At 39.0% G+C, this 21,680-nt stretch overlaps 3 protein-coding genes across 3 annotated transcripts; 1 reads left to right on the top strand and 2 right to left on the bottom strand.

Annotated features, from left to right (window-relative positions):
* Positions 1 to 1,859: 1,859 nt before the first annotated feature.
* Positions 1,860 to 3,433, bottom strand: epd (ependymin). Its single transcript, XM_079566239.1, has 6 exons — positions 3,275 to 3,433; positions 3,171 to 3,202; positions 2,957 to 3,094; positions 2,548 to 2,734; positions 2,338 to 2,419; positions 1,860 to 2,245 (listed from the first exon to the last, which is right to left on the bottom strand). Exons 1-6 carry the CDS (start codon positions 3,360 to 3,362, stop codon positions 2,119 to 2,121), a joined length of 654 nt encoding a protein of 217 aa, XP_079422365.1. The 5' UTR covers positions 3,363 to 3,433; the 3' UTR covers positions 1,860 to 2,118.
* A 4,849-nt stretch (positions 3,434 to 8,282) lies between these two features.
* Positions 8,283 to 11,111, top strand: LOC306970345 (uncharacterized protein). The gene is made up of 5 exons (XM_079566268.1): positions 8,283 to 8,397; positions 8,946 to 9,095; positions 9,174 to 9,272; positions 9,466 to 9,597; positions 10,692 to 11,111. Exons 2-5 carry the CDS (start codon positions 8,946 to 8,948, stop codon positions 10,875 to 10,877), a joined length of 567 nt encoding a protein of 188 aa, XP_079422394.1. The 5' UTR covers positions 8,283 to 8,397; the 3' UTR covers positions 10,878 to 11,111.
* Positions 11,112 to 11,141: 30 nt separating this feature from the next.
* Positions 11,142 to 20,349, bottom strand: LOC306970344 (unconventional myosin-Ic-like). The gene is made up of 32 exons (XM_079566267.1): positions 19,977 to 20,349; positions 18,015 to 18,173; positions 17,814 to 17,929; positions 17,382 to 17,580; positions 17,226 to 17,306; positions 16,946 to 17,125; positions 16,764 to 16,862; positions 16,368 to 16,481; positions 16,212 to 16,283; positions 15,953 to 16,072; positions 15,808 to 15,890; positions 15,627 to 15,732; positions 14,700 to 14,780; positions 14,530 to 14,621; positions 14,363 to 14,457; positions 14,241 to 14,287; positions 14,074 to 14,154; positions 13,863 to 13,968; positions 13,668 to 13,785; positions 13,482 to 13,595; positions 13,333 to 13,409; positions 13,184 to 13,252; positions 12,977 to 13,061; positions 12,742 to 12,901; positions 12,569 to 12,652; positions 12,396 to 12,489; positions 12,268 to 12,323; positions 12,062 to 12,197; positions 11,853 to 11,923; positions 11,695 to 11,792; positions 11,444 to 11,543; positions 11,142 to 11,379 (listed from the first exon to the last, which is right to left on the bottom strand). Exons 1-32 carry the CDS (start codon positions 19,992 to 19,994, stop codon positions 11,353 to 11,355), a joined length of 3,138 nt encoding a protein of 1,045 aa, XP_079422393.1. The 5' UTR covers positions 19,995 to 20,349; the 3' UTR covers positions 11,142 to 11,352.
* Positions 20,350 to 21,680: the final 1,331 nt, after the last annotated feature.

Raw genomic sequence — 21,680 nt, 5'->3', positions numbered from 1 at the left:
GTTGCTTCTATTGCAACATTGTAGCTTATTATTTGCTCATTGACAAATTAGAGCTTATATAGGCCTATATTTGCAAGAAACAAAAAAGTGTAATTATAGTCTAAATAAATCCAGGCAGCTACAGTAAACTAGTGTAGTCACAATTTTGTTCAACATGTGAACAGCAGGGAGCAGCAACAGACAAGGTAAAAAAAAAAAACATGTAAAACGTAGCCTATTTCACCAAGGAACAAAATTCATTGTGTAGGCCCAAATAGCTCAGACAGAACGTCCTTAAACATTTTGTGTTTCATTTTGTCTGTGAAATAGGTGAATAACCTATTTAACTCAAATTGTGTACATGGCACTCGCACGCCATCTGCAGATAACGTGGCTCATAAGAAGTCAAACTTTGCTGTTCCCTTTGTTTCAGAATTTTTCTAGGCTACTTGCAGTGAAGTTGAATTGTACATTGGCATGCCATATTTAGCAAAGGAGCTTTATGCAATATGCAGTGTTGGGGCAGAACACTTTGAAATTGTAGGCCTATTTAGTTACTGAATACTGAATACTTGCCTTAAAATGTATTTTGTAACGTATTCCGTTACTTTGTCTAAGCAGAGGACTCTGAATACTATTAATACTTTTAGAATACTTTCACATTGATTGTCATTATATTTTATTATAAACATGGTGTATAATTAGGTGAAAAAAATTAAGACTACGATGTTGGAACACCTGTTATAAACTTACTTACCATGAATTAAGAACTGAAAAACTCTTGGCAAATGGAGCATCAGATACAGCATCATGTGACGCACATGTGCAGTGTTTGTATGAACATGAGGCGTTTTAAATCTTTATTTTAATTTATGAGGAAAAACGGGTCAATATTTTAAGTGCAATATGGAGCTAAAATTGAATGATTGAGTACTGGGATGTATTCCCTTGATATTTGGAAAGTAACTGTATTCTGAATACTCACAAATACATGTAGCTATTTTGTTACTCCCTAACAATGGTAAACAAATAGAATGGTTAGAATGGTGTTTTATTCTCCAGTGAACGTCCGCTAGCCAGAACACGAGAGATAGAAGGCATGCGAGTCTTGCCCGGATACCTCCTCATTTGTTCCTTTTTTGTTTCCTGTAGCGCATCTTGTGACGTCTCCACTGTGGTGCAGGTATGGGGGCTCTTCAGTCTTTCAGAAGAAGAAATTTGTAGGTCTCAAATGTCTTTAGTCAAGAAGTGCAAGAAGGAGCAGGTTCTTCATCCCCACTGCTGTCAGACTGTACAAAAGACTGTAAGGTAACATGTGCAATAACCCCCCTTTGTAGCGATTTAATGTTATCCTCTAACACTGCACTAGGACTGTAAACTTTGCACCTCGATATTCTACTTTTTATAGCCTGTTCTAATTTTTATTCTATTGTTTTATTTTATTCTTATTTCCGTATTCCTTATTTTATTTTTGCTTTAACTTATTGTACATAAGATACCTCTTTTTATATATTGAACTGTTTGCACATTTCCTGTTTATTTTGCACACCCTGAGTGGAATTATCGAATGCCAAATGTAAAAAGTGAATTTCTCCCTTGTGAGATCAATAAATGATTATCTTCTCTTATCTTAAAAAGCCGCTTCCTTCAGGACCATTATGGACTGGGGAAAAAAATCACAAAACCCCACAAAAACACAGCAAAGAGTAAAACACAGAAACGACAAATGCAGTTCACAGAAAAAGACAAACAAAAGACTCAGCTGTACTAAGAGGGAGGGAAGTTGCTGCTTGTCTGTTATTGATTGAGAAAGTAGTGTTATGTAATAGTTGAAATCCTCAGTTTTGTTTTGTCAATTAAAAAAAGACCCATAGCACATATTACTTCTTACAGCATTGATATTTTATTCTTTCATTAAGTATATCTTACACATTTGGCATGCAGTGCCAACTGGAAAGCCATCCACTGTTAGTAAATTTGACAGACATTTGGAAGACAGGCTACTTGTTTCAGCCACTGTAAAATATGTGATTCATTCACAGCTACATCTTCAGAGTGTAATAAGCTTTATGTGCAACCAATATGACATCACAGATGGGAAGCAGAGAGTTCTTGTTGGGGTTTCTGCAGAAGCATAAGCTACACAAACTCATTGAAGAAACTGTTTACTGTTCCTTCAGGCGTTTCCTCCAAAGGCTGGTGCTCGCAGAAGGCTGGTACCATCAGAAGATCAGGCTCCTTGATCTCATTGTCAACTTCCATGGTGCTGCATAATAACACAATAAGATACATTGAGTTGGATTATTTTGATGAAAAATGTGTAAAAGGCATATAGGCTAAAATGGATAGTTGATTAACCTGAACAAGAAGGATGTGGACTCTGTGGAGTAGAATGTGGCCACAGGCAAACAGCCCATGGTGACATACATGCTAAAAGTGCCTAGAAAATAAAACAAGCCATCTTTCTTACAATGATGATTGGAATTAAACTGCCATTCTTTATATCAAAGTCTCCAAAATATCCTTAGGAGAGTTTTTTTGGTATTGTAGCCACAGTTCATGAATTACCTTTGACATTATGCATGGATCCTGTCCACATGTTGACTTTCAGTCCTTCTCCTTCAATGCTGGCACTGCCACTGGTCGCCGTGGTACAAAACTTTGCATCATTGGGGATGTCCAGAGGGTGATCGGTGGACTGCAGTGACTTTTTCTCACAGCTCTGGTTCTTCGCATCTATCTCGTAGAAAACACCCTTGCAACACACAGCACATCATGACTAAGCAGCCTGCATGACATCTTTACTTAACTGGGAAGTTAAAGGTAGTTTTCAGTCGAATACTTGGATCTATTTCATTGCGACACACTTCTTACCCACGCTAAGTACTGAGAAATCTGTCTACTGATAAAATAAAGTAATGGATTCAGTTTGATAATGAAATAGTAGTAGTCTGTAATAGTCATCGTAGTCACTTACTTCATCAAAAAACATGAGGAGATCCAAACCCAGAGAGGTGTTTGTGGGGTGGCTCTCATTTGATCTGAATCGCAGTTTCTTTCCCGTTGAATCGTAGGTAAACGTTCCATGTGTTTTAATTTCACCTTTTAGCGACATCTAGTTTAGACGAATGTAAGGAAATAAGTTAATAATTTTTCCAAAATATGTTTGAGATGTTAAATGATTGACTTACCACTGACATCTGTCCTGTCATGTTGGGTGCATCTAAAAAAGACCAGAAGAGTTCAGAGAATGGTTGATCGTAATGCTTTTGGTCAAAATCAGTCATTTACGTACGGCATGGATGATGGTGGTGATCTGCATTGGTGGTGGCTGTCAAGCACACAAAAAAGACAAATGTAAGAGCTGCGAACATTTTCCCCATCTGGAGATCACAAATCACAGATGACAAGGCGACCCTACACTCTCTGAGAGTGAGCTGAAGGTGTCAACACTTTTATAGGACCATTGGGCTTGTATAACCTGCCCATGAATGATGGTCACCCTTTGTGTCTGACACCAAGCTGAGTAAACAGCATCACTCGTCGTTGCTGGAGGTAAATCTATCACAATATTTTTATAAACCCATTTCCCCTGGTGACTCTGCAGCTGTCCTCAATTGTCCTTTCAAATGAAGCCCGATTTGACCCGGCCTCAGATTTCATTTGATTTGTTAATTTGATAATTTATTTGTTTAAAAAGCAAATGCAACAACTTATGAATGAAAAGGAGCTGAAAGAAGTAATAATTTTTATGATATCTGCCCCCTATCAACACAAACTCATTCACAGTTCCAGTTCATTTGAGTTTTCTGATGCAGCCTTCTTATCAATTACAAGACACCAATGCACAATAATACATTTATAAGCAAAATTTGATCTGCTACTCCGCAGTGTCATATTTTTGTAACATTGAAAATGTAGCATTCTTCTTAAACACATGAATGGACTTAAAGGTTATAATTATACACTCAAGACAGCTCCAAAGACTGATGCATTTTTTCCTTTACAGCTGATTTAAACCTGGATTTTTGTAAAAAGCTAAAAAAAAATTAAGTTCACATTAGGGCTGTCAACATTAATTGCGATTAATCGCATGAATCGCAAAAATAATTAATCGCGATTAATTTAATTATCCTATTTTTAAAAATATATTTTAATGTTGTCCTCATATTCTACTTCATAAACCTGAAAGTTTGCAGTTTCTGTCCAAAAGGTTCAGCACAAAAGAAAATGTCTCTAAAAAGTGAGTTATCAATCCCATCTGCTGTTGGGCTATTCACATAAATATGAAACTGTGGATTTGGTCAATCAGTAATCACATGCTTTAAATGTAAGTGTTTTATGTGGGATAAGTATTAAAAAGGAATATAATTATTAGAAAAAAATTAACTACGATTAATCGCGCTTAAAAAAATGAATCTATTGACAGCCTTAGTTCATATCTACTTTCTCTTTTGGTAATTTTTTCTGATGAGCTTTTACATGGTTTTTAGAAGGTTGTATTCTACTAATTCATAAAAGTTGGTGTTTTTAATTGTATAAATATATGATTGCTCTTTTCAGTAAAAAAAAAAAAAGTAGGTTTTGTTGGCACTTCCCCACACTTCTATGGAAGAGGCCAGATATGGAACAATCAGTGAGAAATACAACAGAAACAATGATCTCTTATTTAGAATTTTATAGAATATGTTTGTCCTCATGCAACAGAGCTATTTGGGACATCGTGACTTTGACATTTACAGTACATGATTTCCGGCAAGTGTTCGTCAATCATACTACCCAGAACCTCGATCACGTATGCCTTTTCATTCCCTGATCCATTAGTAAGTTGTGACACTTCAGTGTATTTCTTTTTACCACAAAAAACCCCAACAAAACATAAATTTAGTACTTACTGACACCGCTTCATTCGTAGTACGATATGTCTTTTCTATTTTCTCCTGAATAAAAACACAACACAACACTCCACAACGTGAGGCCATAGAAGACATACACATCAAAAACTATACCAAATAAATAAGATCCTTGAGATCAGGTGTTCAGCTGAGGCAACCCCTGAACAAAGATGCCAAGTATAGCTTTCTCAGTTCTGTCTGGTTATAACACTGCATTTAGTGAGATGTCTAATATATTTTTCATCCAAGTAAAATAATCCATTATCTCAGAGTTCATATCAGGTCAAACAGCTGGCTTTTGCTCTTTGAAAACAAACAGCTCTAGTCATGGTTTACTTCAAAATAAAGTTTTCTATCTTTGTTTCCTCTTGAAAAATAAGGTGTGCTTTACATCAAGGAATCACTCACACATTCACACTCTCATTCATACACCAATGTATGTGGAAAAAGTGATGTTGTGAAAACTTTATGTTTTCCTATTTTTGTTCTTTTCATCCACAGACACCACAGTCACTGGCCTCCATTTTTTTAATTTTTATATTTGACATCCATTATCAAATAACGCAGCATTGCCTTATTTACAAATCAGAATACTGCAGGCAACATCAAATGGTAGATTAAGTGTACCATGCCAACAAAATAGCCTATTTTAATTTTTAGCTTGCACCTGCCTTAATATCTGTGCAATGTCCTCTGATGAAGTCGTTTTGTGAACTCTTTTTTGTAATAATTCCCACAACATTATTTATTTATTATTTGATTGATTGATTGATATTTGCAGCAATAATAAATTGTGTCACACACACTTTTTTTCACCTAATTACCCAAAATCAAGTTATTGCGGATTGCAGTAGGAATTAAAGATTATCCTGTCTGCTGTTTATAGGGAGCATGTATCCTAACCCCTTTAAAATCAATGATAATAAGACCAGCTCCTTACCCCTTTACAACAAAATAGAATTAATTCGAGAACACACACATTTCTTATTTAAAGAGGTCAGAGTTACAGAGCAGATTTGTTTCCTTGTTGTAAAAGGGGAAACTCATTAGAAACTGACAATGTTTTTCTGAAACCATGAATGAGACTGCAGATAGACTGAGAGCAAACAGCTCACGAGGGACAGTGTGTGGACATGTGGAGGCGGAGAGGGTTTTGAAAATAAGGGAAGCCCTTTTGCTCCTCACTCAACAGAAAAGGTCATGCTTATCACGGAGGCTCAAAGGAAGAAGAGCCTATGAATAACCCAGTTTCTGTTTTTATCAAAAAGTGGCAATGTGGGGCAAGATTGATCTGAACTATGAACTTGATCTACCTACCTACCTACCAATCAACCTACCCACCTAGCAGGTACCACCTACCATAGCCACTCCTCCAGTTTGGGGGGTCACTGCTCCGAGTGCCCCAATGACCACGGGCACCACTGATGCCTTCACCCTCCAGGCCTTCTCCAGCTCTTCTCTGAGCCCCTGGTTTCTTGTGTTCCTTTTTCCTGATGTTGCAATTGCTTGGTTTTGCTGTGTCAAAAACCACAACGGCTTTCCTCTGCTCTTTGTCCACCGCCACAATATCCGGTTTTTGCTCGGTCATTCTCTACCACATAGAGGTGTTTCCCACTTAGACCTTGGGATGTCCAGCCCATACTCTGCACAGATGTTACTGTACACTTAGTTATGGCGCTCCATATAGGCTTTCCCTGCCAGCATCTTACACCCTGTAGTTATGTGCTGGATTGTCTCAGGGGCCCCTTTGCACAGTCTACACCTGGTCTTGTCTGGTGTGGGAGATCTGGGCCTCTATTGCTCTGGGGCCAAGGCCTGCTCCTGCAGCCATGATGAGCCTCTGGGCTGTCCTTCAGTCCAGCTCTGTCAGCCATTGGTTGGATTTGTTGATACCGGCCACTTCAGTTATGTTTGATAACTGGCAGGCAGTGCTTTATTTGATCCCCGGTTTGGGGGAACGCATTCCCCCAGTTCTCAGTTTTTCAGGGTAAAGGATCCAGGAAATATTTTGGAGGATCCGGCAAAAAATGTATTTGATATAATGGTAGTCCATCACATTAGACAAAAAGTGTTCCTGAAACTACAAATTTACGAATTAAGCACTGCTGGCAGGGCATAGCTGTTTATTAGCCGGAACTTGTTCTTGCCATTGAGCTGCTTCCTAGGACCTGCCTTCATATATATATATATATTGAAAAAACACTCTAACCTTTGAACTCTAACAGAGTGCAACAACCACAATGCTACCTGATAAGCTGCCGTTTACTGTAGTTTGTACAGTTTATTCTAACACAGATGGCTGGTGCCGTGTTGAAGTGAAACTGACCACAAAGAGGTAGGTGAAATCCTCCCACTCTCTGTTTCTCTAGCAGGAATTTACATCAACTTTATTCAAATTTTCAGCTGTTTTGAAATTTGTCCAACAGGACTTACCTCAAGTTACCATCACTTTCATAGAAAAGTTATGTTTTCGGTTCAAAGTTTCAAGTGTAGCTCCTGTAGCATAAACTGAAACAAACACAAACAAGAGGAGACTGGTTATGTTTTTAATTGCCTCTGTGGGAAGTGGGAATTCACCTCAGCACAATGCAAACCCCTTTATAAATGCACAAAGTTAAAAAGGAAGTACTATTTAGGATGCAACATGACATCAACTTAGATATGCCCTTTTCACAAGTAATTCAAGACCAGACATGCTGGATTAGGGAGAGTCTGACATGGGGGAAAAAACAGCACTAACAGTAAGTTATGGCAAGTACACAACCCACAGAACCACAGAAAATACTTTTGCTTTTTTGAGGTTTTAAAAAATTTACAGGAGTAATATTTTACTAAAATTTACCAAGAAAGCACATTTGCCTCAGAGAAAGTATATAAACTTATACAATATAAATAGTAAAATAATTATATTCATTATTAAATAAAAATAAATAAAAACATAAACTATAATTATAAACAAATATAATGTTATAAAACAAGTTTGCAAGCTAACCACTTCTGGGTAATGACTAGGATCACGTGTATCCACAGGATTACGGTTATTCGAGTATGTCATCTCTTTCATATATTCTCGCTCCTGGTTTTGTGTGAGAAGCTCTAGTTCCAGTCATTACTCATCAAAACCAAGACTTCCCCAAAACCTTGAATGTTTTGTATCCTAAATTTAAAAATTCGTCATTCAGACTTCCATTATGTCTATCTTATACACATGATTTGAATTATGTAAAAGAAATATTCGTACATTTGTGTAATAGTGTGTTTTCAAGGATCAGCTGGTAGTTGATGTCAATTTGTGTCACTATATGTGGGAGTTATTACATAAGCACTTCCTCCTGAGGCAACATGAGTGACCAAGATCAAAGAGAATCAGACAGAGTAAAACGGAAAATAATAAAAACTCCACTTAAGCAAGAAACCGAAAGCAAGACAAGATGATGAAGCCCGAAGAATATATAAACACTCACACAAGCAACATGAAGGCGTCTCATAGTCACTCACTGCTCAGCTCTATCCTTTCAGCAAGGTAAGTTCACAAGGGAATGGCTTTTCACATACACTGTGGACTATACTTACAGTGCTGGTTCTTTATACTCGGGTTTAGCGTCTTATTTCATATACTAAAACTTCTAGTACTCCAGAAATTGACAGTGTATACTTTTGGGACGGCAGTATTGCACATTGCATTGCTGCTGTTTAAGCTGATACAGGATTTTTATAACTTATTGGGGAAATTTTAAAGAAAGATTCATTGTCAAAGTCAGGCCATTAAAAAATACCATCTTGTGAACAGATTGAAGTTATCACACTCCTGTCTGTCTAAAGTTTCTTAATAGTTTTAAAATTATGTTGCAATTTGGGAAACACTGTATCCTAATAGTGTCTACTTCTACTACTACTGCTATGTAAAATAATTGTGTAATTTCCTGCTTTCAAACATTGTTGATGAGCACCAGATTGGTGTTTTCTTCTACAAATATCACTCATTTGATCAAGTGGATGGATCTCGGAGTTATTATCTGTTTTTGAGATAGCTGATATGATTGATAGTTACATATTGTTGTTGTGTGGCAGATGACTCTGTGGTGGCAGGCTCTCCTCCTCTGCATCACTCTGAGCAGCATCCAGTCTGTCCCAACTGCAGTCCTCCACAGCAAATACCTCAAATCGTATAACCTCACACGCTACGCAAGACGTCAAGTCCAGGAATTGCTTATAAAATATGTAAGTGCTCTGCGGTCAATAGACGCAATACATTGGAATATCTTTTTTTAACTTATTTGTGTCTTGTTTGTTGAAAAGAAGGCAGAAGAGTTGGGAAACGAAAATGGGGACAGGAGTCAACATCTGAAAGGCTTACCGTCACCGTCTATTGACTTCTACAACTGGGTAAAACTGACTGTAAGTACAAGCACTGTTATACATCAGTTATTATGTGTAATAATACTTCAATCTGTAAAGTCATTCAATTCAAAATGAGTCTATAATGGCACCAAAATCATTTAAAATTCTGTGAAACTGAAACACTTTGTACTTAGGAGATTGTAACAAGACTACATTTGTAAATCTCATGCTGCTGTGTGTGTGTCTCCAGGACAGGGAGCGACTTGACGCTGCCTTCTCAGACATGCAGGCGTTTCGGAGCATGCTGCAGTGGAAGAGAGAAGAGCTCAATACCACAAACGCTCAGATGTTCCTCAGGATTGAGACTGACCTTCGGGATCTGGTACTTAGAAAACATTATTGTATTTATCTACTGAAAAAGTATAGGAACACTACCCGTGTCTGACAAAAGCAGTTTTGATCATGATGCTTATTCAACAATAATATGTGGGAAAAATATACTTTACATTACGATCATAACTTTACATTATGTAATTACTCATGTTTTATTTGGGTCGCGGGCTGTCATCTTAAGGTGATGGTGGGTCCCGACGTCATACCATTTGTGAACCACAGCATTAAATCCTCCTGCATGTTGACCAGTGTATTCAAAATAATGGTCAAAATATTTAGGTGACTAAAATAAATGATGTAGAGGAAAAAATAGAAGAAGAAAAAAAAGTAGAAGTGAATCTGGCCTGGAATAGCCTAAATTAGGGCTTCAAGTGAATCGTACAAACATCTAGGCAACACCAGTAGGAGCATGCTAACTTTCACTTTTACCACAAAATTGAAAGTAAGTATTGGAGAATTTACAAAGAAAGTACATTTTTCACAGGGAGAGTTTCCCTACTCAGTATAATAATATATAATGATTCAGTCTGGAAATAGGGTAGATGTTGAAAATGTCTTAAAACAAATCACATGTTTCTTCTAACTCCTGGTTTTGTGTGATCAAAGTCATGAGACCATGTTTGTTTCCTGTGGGTATCCCCAGTAATTACAGTGATATTAACCACAAATCAATCAAAATGTCTGCATTTGTCGCTTTATAAGTTTTAGGCAAATTCTACCTAAAGAATGCTGACCGGTTCTCCAACCCAGTTTTCAACTATTGGCTCTTTAAAATGTTATATCACGTGAATTCATACAATTTAACCCTTACCAAGCTGAAATCAAACTCAACAGGTCACCAAACAAACACCAAACTAGTTATTATCGAGGTACTAAGGCAGGTCTAAGCAAGGACTAGCTTTAATTGTTTTTAACCAGAACTACAATTTCAACTCACAGCACCGAACTAAAATTGAAGTAAAACTGGCTCTTTATTAATTCAGAACTGCGAAAGTCAAGCCTGAACCGAACGTCTTACCACTTGTTTTGAAAACCTGCAATGATATAGTGACTGTGTTAAGTGAAGTTTGTTTTCTCTTGCAGATGATTTACACTGGAGTCACTCCGATGAGGGCTCCCAGAGCGAAAGCCACGAACCGCACAACACAGTGGGAAAAGCTAGTGGAGGGTTACATCATCCTGAGGGATCTAGACCTCTACCTCATCAAACTGGCCCGAGACTTTCGCCTCCTGTTAACTAAAACAGCAAAAAGCATCCAGAACTCATGAGTGGGACCATCGTGTGACAAAGGCATGGTTTACAATGCAACAATTTTTGTGTTTTTGTTTAGGGAAATATGGGGTATTTCCTAAAGGGATGTCATCTTTGAACTAGGATTTCCAAAAGACATTCATTATTTAAAAAGCTGTAAAAAGCACTGGACTTTCCAAAATGTGCTGTATGTCTTCTATTTATATGCAATGTATATTATTTATTAGTAACTTATTTATTTAAGAGTGGTAAATGGTTTATTTTTACATGGATGGAGGTTACTGTTTATTTAATTTTTTTTTCTTTTTTTACAAAACTTAAACTGCAACTTTTAATAAAGACATGAAGCATTTGTAGCTCTGGCAACTTCATTATTAGTGCTATTTGCAAGAGTAAAGAGAAATGAATCTTCTTTGCGACTGCGTGACAATAGGACCTTCCCAGAAGCAGTCGCCCACACACTGAATCCGGTCCCATGAGCCTTGTGTTCCTTCATGTGTTGTTGATGCTCGGCGCCGTCTGTGGACAGATTTTAAAAAGTCATGGACTTTTTCTAATTAATGCAACAACTCTTCAGACTCACCACCAACAGATGTCCTCTCTTGCCTTTGACCACCCTCAACTCTGAGCCTCTGGCAAAATCAATAAATCCTTCTCTGCGCCGAGCTATGACAAACCGTATGCTGCAAAATATCAACAAAAAAGTAGCTAAAATACCAGGTAAAAAACCCATAAAATAGTGTCTATGTCTATGCATACAGGAGACCAGCTTATCTCCAAATGACAATAAGTGGTATCTTTTGCGTCAGTATGAGTGCTCTGATTAGACCTCACCTGCCCGAGCTGATGTTGATGTAGTTGGTCTTGTTTGCCATCATAGCTAGTTTTGTCACCAGTTCAATCACATGTGTGCAGTGCAGCACTACATCGCCCTGTACACACAAGCATCATCAAAGGCCTGCACAGCTGTCATACTTAATGTGTCCTTTTACCTTCTGCTTTTTGTCCTCATTGGGCATGTGCAGGACAATCATCCCATCACTGAAGGCACTGACAGATATGCCTTTGTCAAATGAAAAACATGTCTTTATTAATTCTATCCGTGTCCACATATTATCCAGCCTTGACCCACTGATCAATATAAAGTTGTTCCCCAGCGATAGGCCATATATGATAAGTATAATCTAAATCCACTCCTCACCTCTCAGAAGGTGGTAGTCAATCTTCTGCTTGATTTTGGTCCTGTCTACAAGCACTGCAAAGGTGTTGGTCAGAAGGAGCTGACGTGGACGCGGCTTGAACCCTCTTCTGTCATATTTCACCACATTCACGCCGTACTAGACGACACAAAAGTGTGTCACAGGCATCTCTTTGCCTTTTGTTCAGAAGTCTGAAATAAAAACTCACCTGGACTTTGTCATTGCCAAGTGTCTGAACAACTTTGAGATTAATTTGCTCACGCTCTGATGAAATAAAAGAGGAAAAAAAGATTTCAAAATCAGTTGTTTGCATGTCAAGAAACACTGATCACTTACCAAGCCTAGAGTCTAAAAACAGTCTGGCAACAGTCAAAGGATAGCTCTCTTTTTGATCCCGAAACAGCTCACTAGCTACAACTTTCTGTGTCATCTATAAAAAAATATACAATATACATTTACATCTACAAAAATACAATTTCCGGACAAACAATACAATTTCCTTTATGTACCTGTTTCTTCCACTCAGGCTGGATGCTTCTGCAGTATTTTGTCACCATGTTGCACAGATGAAGTCTTTGTAGATGTTCAGAGGTCTGACAAGGAATGAGATCACAGAAATGCAAACATTTGACACAAGTACGGAATATACCAGAGCAAAGGCCGGTTCATAAGCAGGCTGTACCTCTGTGAGAGACGGTGGAGCTGTGGGCCAGTTTTTGTCCAAAACATTTTTGGGCAGATTTTTGCTCAACTTCATGAGAAAAGAGCGCCGTACATGATCAATGAAATACTCGTTTTCAGGACAGTAATCATTATGACGGTAGATGAAGCCTTTGATTAATCTGATAAAGGAAAATGACATTCACACACAGAGATCATGATAATGATGATAAGATAAATAAATATAAGTGAAGTACCGGCGTATCAGGTTGGCAGCTTCTCTTCGCCTCCTGGCCCGTCTCCGTGCCTTCATGCCTCGCCAGAATGACTGGATGACAATCACTGCAAATACACATGAGTCATTTTAAATGGATCCTTAGTGAATGGATACAGCGTCTATACAGTTCAAGATAACGTGCTAAAGAAAGATGAACAGAGACTTAAATCTGATCATTTCTGCTGACCTGCATGTCTGATGCGTTTGTATTTGGCTCTCTCTCTGTATCCTCTCCAGGATGTTTGCAGAGTCAAGACTAATACAAAAAGGAATACAATGTAGTGACAGTTTCTGGTGTTGCATCGGCCTTTCTGAGTCTTACCAACCGTTACTCACCAATTTCAGGCTTTTTTGCTTCAAGAGCGTCCTCTGTGTTGAAGAGAGTTTTGGGGAATTGAATGAAGATTTTCGACCTGCAGAAACATGAATACATGACTTATTCTTGTGAGGGTTAAATGATGCTACTGTAGTTGTCCTCTCACTACCTGCCAAGTTTATACTCTTCTGGTTTGTAGCCCAGGTGGTTTACCAGTGTGGAGACCCCATCAGCAAGTGGACCGTGCCAGTTTGGCCATGTCTCTGGGCAAAGCGGCTTATATCTGAATCAAAATACAATGTTTACACAGATTAATGTATCTTCTGTGTGTTATTTTGGCAGAGAAAGGACTCACCTCAGTAGGAAGGCTTCAAAGCGGCGCCTATAAGCAAAGCCAGCTCTCCGGACACGCAGGTTCTCCATCAAACCCAGGTATTTGACCTGGTGCCGGATCAAGACCTCATCAAACTTTCCTACAGAATAATAAAGTAAAATCAAGTATATTGTAATGTCATGTTATTATGTCTGTTTAATTAAAATGGACCCATACCAGGCTGCTTGCAGTCATTTGGCTTTATACAGCGCACATAGGATGGCTCTTTGGACATGAGGATTTCCATGAGTTTCGTGAGACTATTTTTAAACTGTGTTGCAGCCTGACAAAAAAAGAAAGTGTTTGCACAGGGGATTTCTGTGTAAAAATGCTGAAGATGAAAACTGTAAAAATGATCTTTGCAAGGGAAAGTTCAATCATTTCTCACCATTACTGGACGCTTCTGGTCAAAAACTTCCTCTCTTCTGAAACACAAACTCAGGATGCGGTTGTCTGATTGACACATGACCTAAACAGAAGACGCACCACAAACGTAAGAACAACACCACGTTTAAAAAAACACAAAAAAAGGATGTTCTGTTTTAGATGCTTTACCTCTTTCAAATTTCTGTTCAGTGAATCATTGTTTTTATCCAGAAAACCTGAAATAGACCAAAGTAAAATACAAAGATCTACATTGTGTTATCTTTATTGTATTACAAGAATCAATCACATACCATTAACATTGTAGTTGACCTCTCCTGCGTAATGCAACAGTCTAAATTCTTCTCTATTCATGACTCGGCGTGTTTTCCCATTGGCCAACTTGTGTCTGTGAATGTAGAACAGCAAGAAATGTATCAGGCGAAACGTTTTTGGACGAATAAAAAGTGAAAATGCTTACGTGACAAAATGTGGATGACCACTGAGGGAGTCCTCCAGTTTCTCTAAAAAAGAGACGTCACATGTTTCCCCGGGTCTCAAACACTCCTCATCCTAAAGTACAAGATTAAGAACAAACTATGACAGAAAAAGTATTATAGTATAGTATAGTAGTACTGTAGTTGTAGCTACCAAAATGGATATGATGCCTTTGTGCTTTTCTTCTATGAGGTCACAGATGATCTTGTTGTCAAAATACGTCACTGGTTCCCACTAAAAATCACAAAGAAACACATTTGGGTTCAGTTTTTATTATTAAAAATGAACCCCAACAGTCCGCCCTCACTGAGTGCATTTCTCCAGTTTGGTTTTAACCCTTTACTGAAGTAGGTCATTTTGATTCACTCGCCTGTAAAATGACGTCTCCAAATTAAAACCATTGCTGTTAATGTCCCTTATGGAATTTACATAATTCTATTGCATGTGAGTCTCTAGTTGTAGCCAGAACAATCAGTATGACTATCAGTGCCACTATTGGCAAGTTATCAACTACAGTACTGAATAAAGTAATATTTTTCTTTATCCTCGCCTATTTTTTTTAATGAAAATAAAGGTCCATAGCTGCAATAGATAGGTGGGAACCAAAACACACCCTGAGCCTATAAAAATACTACCACTTGAACATATATTTCAAACAGGTCAAAATTAACATTGTACATACATTTTACATGTGTCCATGCGTTTTATGGGGGACCTTTGTCTTACCCTAATCTATCATTTTGACTAGTAACATTTCGGGCAATGTGACTGTGGTGTGTATAGGTATGCATTTGATGGTTCATGTACCGTGGGCGGTACATAGCTTCTAAGGACTACATCTAAAATCATTTGAAATGCGTTTTTATCCTCATTTCTGCCACTCTTTCATTTTCATATTTGTTGTGGTTATTACACTGATGTGTTTTATTTGGGCAATGAAGAACTGGAGAAAATGTGCTCGGTTCCGGTGGGAGGTAAGAGACATTTTCAGTATCAGACTTCAACATAACAACATGGGAGTAAATGGATCATGAACATTTTCTGAATCAACTGTAAATATTGAAGACGTTTCACACATACCGCAATGCCCTCTGTCTCATACTCCTCCTGTTCAGATCTGAGGGTGAGCTCAATAAACAGTTGCTGCAGCTTCTCATTGCAGTAATTGATGCAGAACTGCTCAAAACTGAGAGGGAGAGCTTAAGATAGATTAGGCCAAAGGTACAGTTATGTAGCTGACTTGCCTTACAACGGCGGCTACCTGTTGAGCTGCAGCACCTCAAAGCCGTAGATGTCCAGCAGTCCTATCACTGTGGATGATTTCCCGCTCTGATAAATTTCTTCCTGCAATGAAGACTCTTTAAAGTGGCCCAAAGCCAAAGTGTTTCAAAATGCCAGGACTTTACCTTGACAGCGAGTGACTGGTTGATCTTCTGTACCAACCAGGTAAATGTGCGGCCGTACACAGCCTTAGCCAAGGCATCCCGAGCCGACATCGCCTGCTCAAAATTTAGAGGGCTGATCATCTGGAGGATAAGGGATGAATAAAAAACAGTTGTGAGTGTGGGTTTATATAATATTCCCAATTCTTTGGATCTTTGCCACCTTTAAAAAAATCTGATACCAAACAACAGTTGTAAATAACAAGGATCAAAACATGGCCACCTCTTCTCCTTTGGCTGTGAGTTTCTTGTGAGTGAGTGCCTCTCCCAGGGCCGAGCCATCAACTCCCAGCAGCTGCAGAACAACACATCTGTTCACACTTCCAGATTTTGTACATTTTTTGAGGAACCGTTAACACTGTGCTGGGACTGCTCTGACCTTTTCGAGACTCGTTATCTGCGTCTCAGTGGTGATATTAGTTTCCCCGTCCTCCCCTTCTCCAAACTGCGTGTTCCCCAGATGAAGAACGCTGCCGATAATGTCCAGCAAATTCTGAGGTCACACATTATTCATTTAATCCTTCAACAGCTGCAATTGTTATGACAGCACAAAATACGCAGTGTTTTTCTGACTGGTTGTATGTTTAAAATCAAGACACATTAAACAAAAACAAACAAAAACAACTAATACAAGGATCACATACTTTCAAACACAAACCTCATACAAATGAAAATGTTGTTTCCGTGCACATTCTACTAAATTGTTGCAGTCTTGCTAATTGCAACCCTTCAAATTATGATTTAGATTAATTGTGCTTTCATCAGTGACACAGACCTGCACTTCATCCTCAGTGAAGCCAATCACAGGAAGGGCATTCATGACAACTTTCCAGTTATTCTTGTCACTGATGGAGCTCACTCGGGGGCAATTTCCCTAAAAATAGTTAGATGACATTAGATGAGACACAATCCAATGAATGACTCGACATTTACAATGGTACCTGCCATTACACTCACCTTGACTAAATACTGGTAGCTCTGAGGGTTCCTGTCTAGGTTCAACCTTTCCATCAGCTCATCGTCACCTCCTTCCAAAAGCTGATAAAAGATATGAAAGTTTCTCTCGCCATGGTTTTGATGAACAACACGGGACTTCTCCAAAAGGTAGTTTAGGATATGACCGCCCACTGGTGCTCCCTACAAATGTTTCGGTGTGGGGGGTAAGTTTGTTTGTTTGTAGTTTAGTAAAGTTCTTTTACATATAATAAAATTGTAATGACTGTGCAATAGCACTGACCTTAAAATCAAACTGCACATCCATGTATTTTCCAAAGCGACTCGAGTTGTCATTTCGAAGTGTTTTGGCATTGCCAAAAGCCTGCAACAAACACAACAGACAGCACAGGAAATTAGAAAAAAAGAAACATTACAAAAGTCTTAACGGGTGACATACCTCGAGCACAGGGGTCGACTGCAGGAGTCTCTCCCCCAGAGTGTCCATGTGGTCCTTAGCGGGACAGGTGACAGCGTAGTACAGGAGGATCTTCTTGGATGCTTCTGTTTTTCCTGCCCCACTCTCCCCGGATATGAGGATGCACTGATCTTTCCTCTCAGTGCGCATGGACCGGTATGTATTGTCTGACAGTGCATAGCTGCGACATGACAAACAGCATAATCAAATATCACTGGGTTTTGTGACTATAGAGCAGAATATTTAATATTATTCATTTTATGTGTATAGCTTTTGCGATGTATGCATAAGAATAGAAATCATTGATTTATTATCAAATACAGGTGTTCATTTCAAATGAATAATGAACTAAAACAGCATTCATACTCAAGAAAAATCAGTCCACTGAGAACAAACTGACCATGCGTGACTCACATGTGAGGTGATATCTCGTAGAAGCTGACCCCTCGGTAGCGCTCCATCTGTTGTTTGGAGTAAATCTCCAGCTCTTTGTACGGATTCATTGACACCAACACAGAGCCAATGTACGTCTGAGCACATGCATTAAAACAATATTTAAATATATACCTCAACATAAATAAGCATTTATGGCTAATAATGAGGCAAAAGTCTTACATAGATAAGATTTTCTCTGAAGCGTCGCCGTAGGTTCTCAATGAAGGCTGCCTCACTGTTGTAATTCTCCAAAAGGACAAAGTCCTGGACCCCGACCCTGTCCCGAGCAGTGAGTGTACTCTCCATCACCAGACGCACTCTTCCATCCACATCCACCTCCTGAAAAAGCAGAAAATTACAGATCCTGAAGGAAGGACTTTTCCACTGGTGGCTGTAGTAACACTGGCTCAAAAGGCAGAGGGCAGACAAGCCATATTTCAGCCCAAAAATGTGAGGAACACAGCTTCCCTGAAAAGAAAACTAGTGACAGAAAAAAATCTAACATTAGTCATGTTACAAAAACAAACAGTGCTGTTTTTGTACAGGTCGTGAGTGGCCAGAAGTCACAGTTGTTCCACAAGGCCTTGCCAAGATTCAACAATGAAGACGTTCAAACATCCAGCGATAAACAGAGACTCAGTATTATGTAACAATCACATTGAGAGACAGTATTATAATGTATAAACAACACACACAGCCTTATCACCAGACAGGATTAAACACGTTTACATGTCAACCCTGAGTGATAACAAAGGGAGTGCAGAAAGGGAGTAATGTTCAATTTACAATCAAGTTTACATTTTAAGAACCTCTCCTCCACACTGATCTTTGACATCTTTAATGCCGTTTTCAGTACTTACAGAAATGTGACCAATTAATGTTGGTTAAAAGCAGCCATGGATATAACCTGAATCCCACCAGTCTCTTCTCGATGTCGAAGTTTCATTTATGAGAACTAGATTATACAGTGGAACAAAGAGACCAGCCCTCTGCAGGACTCAAAGAGTAGAGCTCTCAAGGGTCCCATTTGGCTGTGGGTTAGGTCATTATCTCTGAGCTTTAGATGCAGGAAAATCCTTCAACTACACAAAAGGACAACAGTGGAACATCGCCAAGACTGGAGACCAGAGGAAGGTCAGAGCGCTCCTCCTCCTTCACCTCCTGCATTGTTCCCTGCTGCGGCAGGTGGGCTTCCTACCATAACACTTACAGATCACAGTCACATTTTCCAAAGGATACAGCTCAGGAATGTAAGGTCAGGCTTTGGCCATGACAGTGGATGCTCCATATTTTATATTGTTGTCTGTTGCACCGGCAGGAATATGCCCAGTTATGAGCATATCACGATCAATTGCATGTGATGTTACCCAGCACTAGACATCAAAGGTCTGGGTTTCATGCTCACAGTCTGCAGCCAATTTAGACAGAACCAAATATATGTATCTCTTCACAAAAATGTATGATTTTATAATTTATAATTTATAATAAAATTATCTATCCATGGAGGTAACACAGTTGATCTATCACTGACGAAAGCTAGTGCTTTGAAAACAAAATCACTGGAGTGAGTCTTCTATTTAGAGTTTTCACAGCTGAGTAACATCACAGGACATGATCAGATGCTGTCTTGTCTCAGATATAGTGTAGGTAGTGTATAGTTTTAGCTCCTGAAAGATCCATAGCAACTTCTTTACGGGGATTGGCAGAAAGTTAAAGACTGACTTTGAGGTGGGTTCTTTCACCTCGGACAGACAAGCAGAAAAGAAGAGTTGCTTTCTACTTGGACCAGTAGGACTTGGCTCTGAGCCCCATGACTAAGCTCTGTTGGGCCAAATACATGTGGATTGTCTTCCTTATAAGGCATGCCCACTCTGGTCTGTCCTGGGGTGAGCTGATCCAGTACCACAGCTGGCTCTCGAGCACTGGCCATGCCTGTATGCTAAAATGATGGAAATATACCAACTTTAGATAGCTTCGGGCGGCTGCTCTGCGTAATTAAAAGCCCAAGACTGAGTCATAAGACATAAAACCTCTGAATGAGTCACTGGTCTCTTTTCTTTAGGGCTCTGAATAACGGATCACAGTAGGAATGCATGCAGAAATTTCAGTTTTTAAACAAAAAAACATTGCCGGTATGCTTACCCTCGCTTGGTATCTCATCTTTGTGCGATAATTGCAGTCACAGTCCTCAAAAGTATCAGTTCATCCACCTTTTTCCATGAGCAAAACTTCAGCCAGTACTTTTCTTTGAGCCTTCAATCACTTCCTTGTTTCTGGCGTCCCTGTTGGGCACAAAAATAATCTTGTTTACACCTTGAGTTCACCCACACAGGGACAGGTCAAGCAAATGTCCGCCTCTCCTTCCTTTTAAACCATACAGTACAAAACACTGAAGGCAGGAACTTCACGTCACACGCCTTAAATCCAGTATGCTGTGGGATTGGCTAGGAAAGTGTTGCTAAGAGCCCTGATCTACAAACACAGAGTATAATCACACTGTGCAGGGTATAAAAGCGCGTAAAGACTATGAGATCGCTGCACATTCTTTCAGTCCTCTCCTCCCGTTTAAGTTTGCTCCCTCCCTTTTTCTTCCACAAGCTCAGACAGATTCACATGGGATGAGAGTTATGGCAATGTTTAACCAATGAGACTGCGCACCTACCATCAGATGTGAAAATAAAGAAAAAAAATCAAATGTTGGTCCCTCACTTCAAACATGAATGCATTATGCACTACAAATAAGGGGTGTATCTTCAAAAGAGATTAGAAACGTCAAAAGCTAAACAAAAAAAAACAAAAAAAACTGTGCCCTCCTCCGGTTTCCCTACCCATTTTTTCCCCTCTCACTTTATTTTTCCCCGGTCTGATTCTACGCCTTGCCAGCATCATCCAATATCAAACACTGAGGAATCTGAATAATGTCAGCCAGATGGGGAAAGCACTATTCCTCAACCTCTGTCAAAAGGTTTCTTCTTGTGCAAACTAATGCATTCAAAATGCCTTGGAAATCTTGCCATAATTGCTAAAGTGTGCTGCTTATCCTGACTTGACCCTGAAAATATCTCTTGCTCCTGATAGTAAATTTTGTGACAAAAACAAATCTCTCAGTAGTGTAAGAATTCAAAAGAAATGCAATACAATACAAACACAGTTAACTTATTTGCTATAGAAATGTGGATCAAAGCTGAACGGTCAGGTTAATGGACTTCATTACGGAAAAGTCTTTGAAATTCATTGTGCACCAGGATGCATTGTGCTGTTGTGAACTGCTCTGGCAGAAAGCATTGCGCTCTAACCGTTTGAATACATGCAAAACTATTGCCCCAACTCCCCAGTGTTGTCTCAGATGCGTGCCAAGTAAACACATGTGATGGAGTGAGTTCAATTTTGCTAACCGTAAACAATTAAGATTTTATTTGCAGAATTTTGTGAGATAGTGCAGTGCAAGTTGTGTTTGTGATGACGATACTTGTGGGACAACAACCACGTGGAAAACCAAATAAGGAATAAATCAAGTGAAAAAAACAAAACAAAACAATAACCAAGTCGCTCTTTGTTACCTCGGTTGCATTGCATTCCTTTACCAGGTCTTTTTCCAATTACCGTTGCGCTGTTTGTTCGGCTGTTCCTGTGAGTGCAGTTTCCTTCCTTGCGGTTTCCTTCAGCACCTTTTACTTCACTGTAATCAAAATTGGCATACTTTAAATTAAAACATCTCTCATATCTTCATCTGGACATAAGGGAACAATGACAGTGATCCTCTGCTGCCCAAATATGTCTCTTCTGCAACACTGTCTGACAATTTTAGACAATTAGCTTATTACTTACCATGAACATTCAATAAAA

The sequence above is a fragment of the Gobius niger genome (genome assembly GCF_951799975.1).
Source record: "Gobius niger genome assembly, chromosome: 11".
In the NCBI taxonomy this organism is placed as follows: domain Eukaryota; kingdom Metazoa; phylum Chordata; class Actinopteri; order Gobiiformes; family Gobiidae; genus Gobius; species Gobius niger.
Note: the sequence above shows the minus strand (reverse complement) of the source record. Positions and strands in the feature narration are given on the sequence as shown.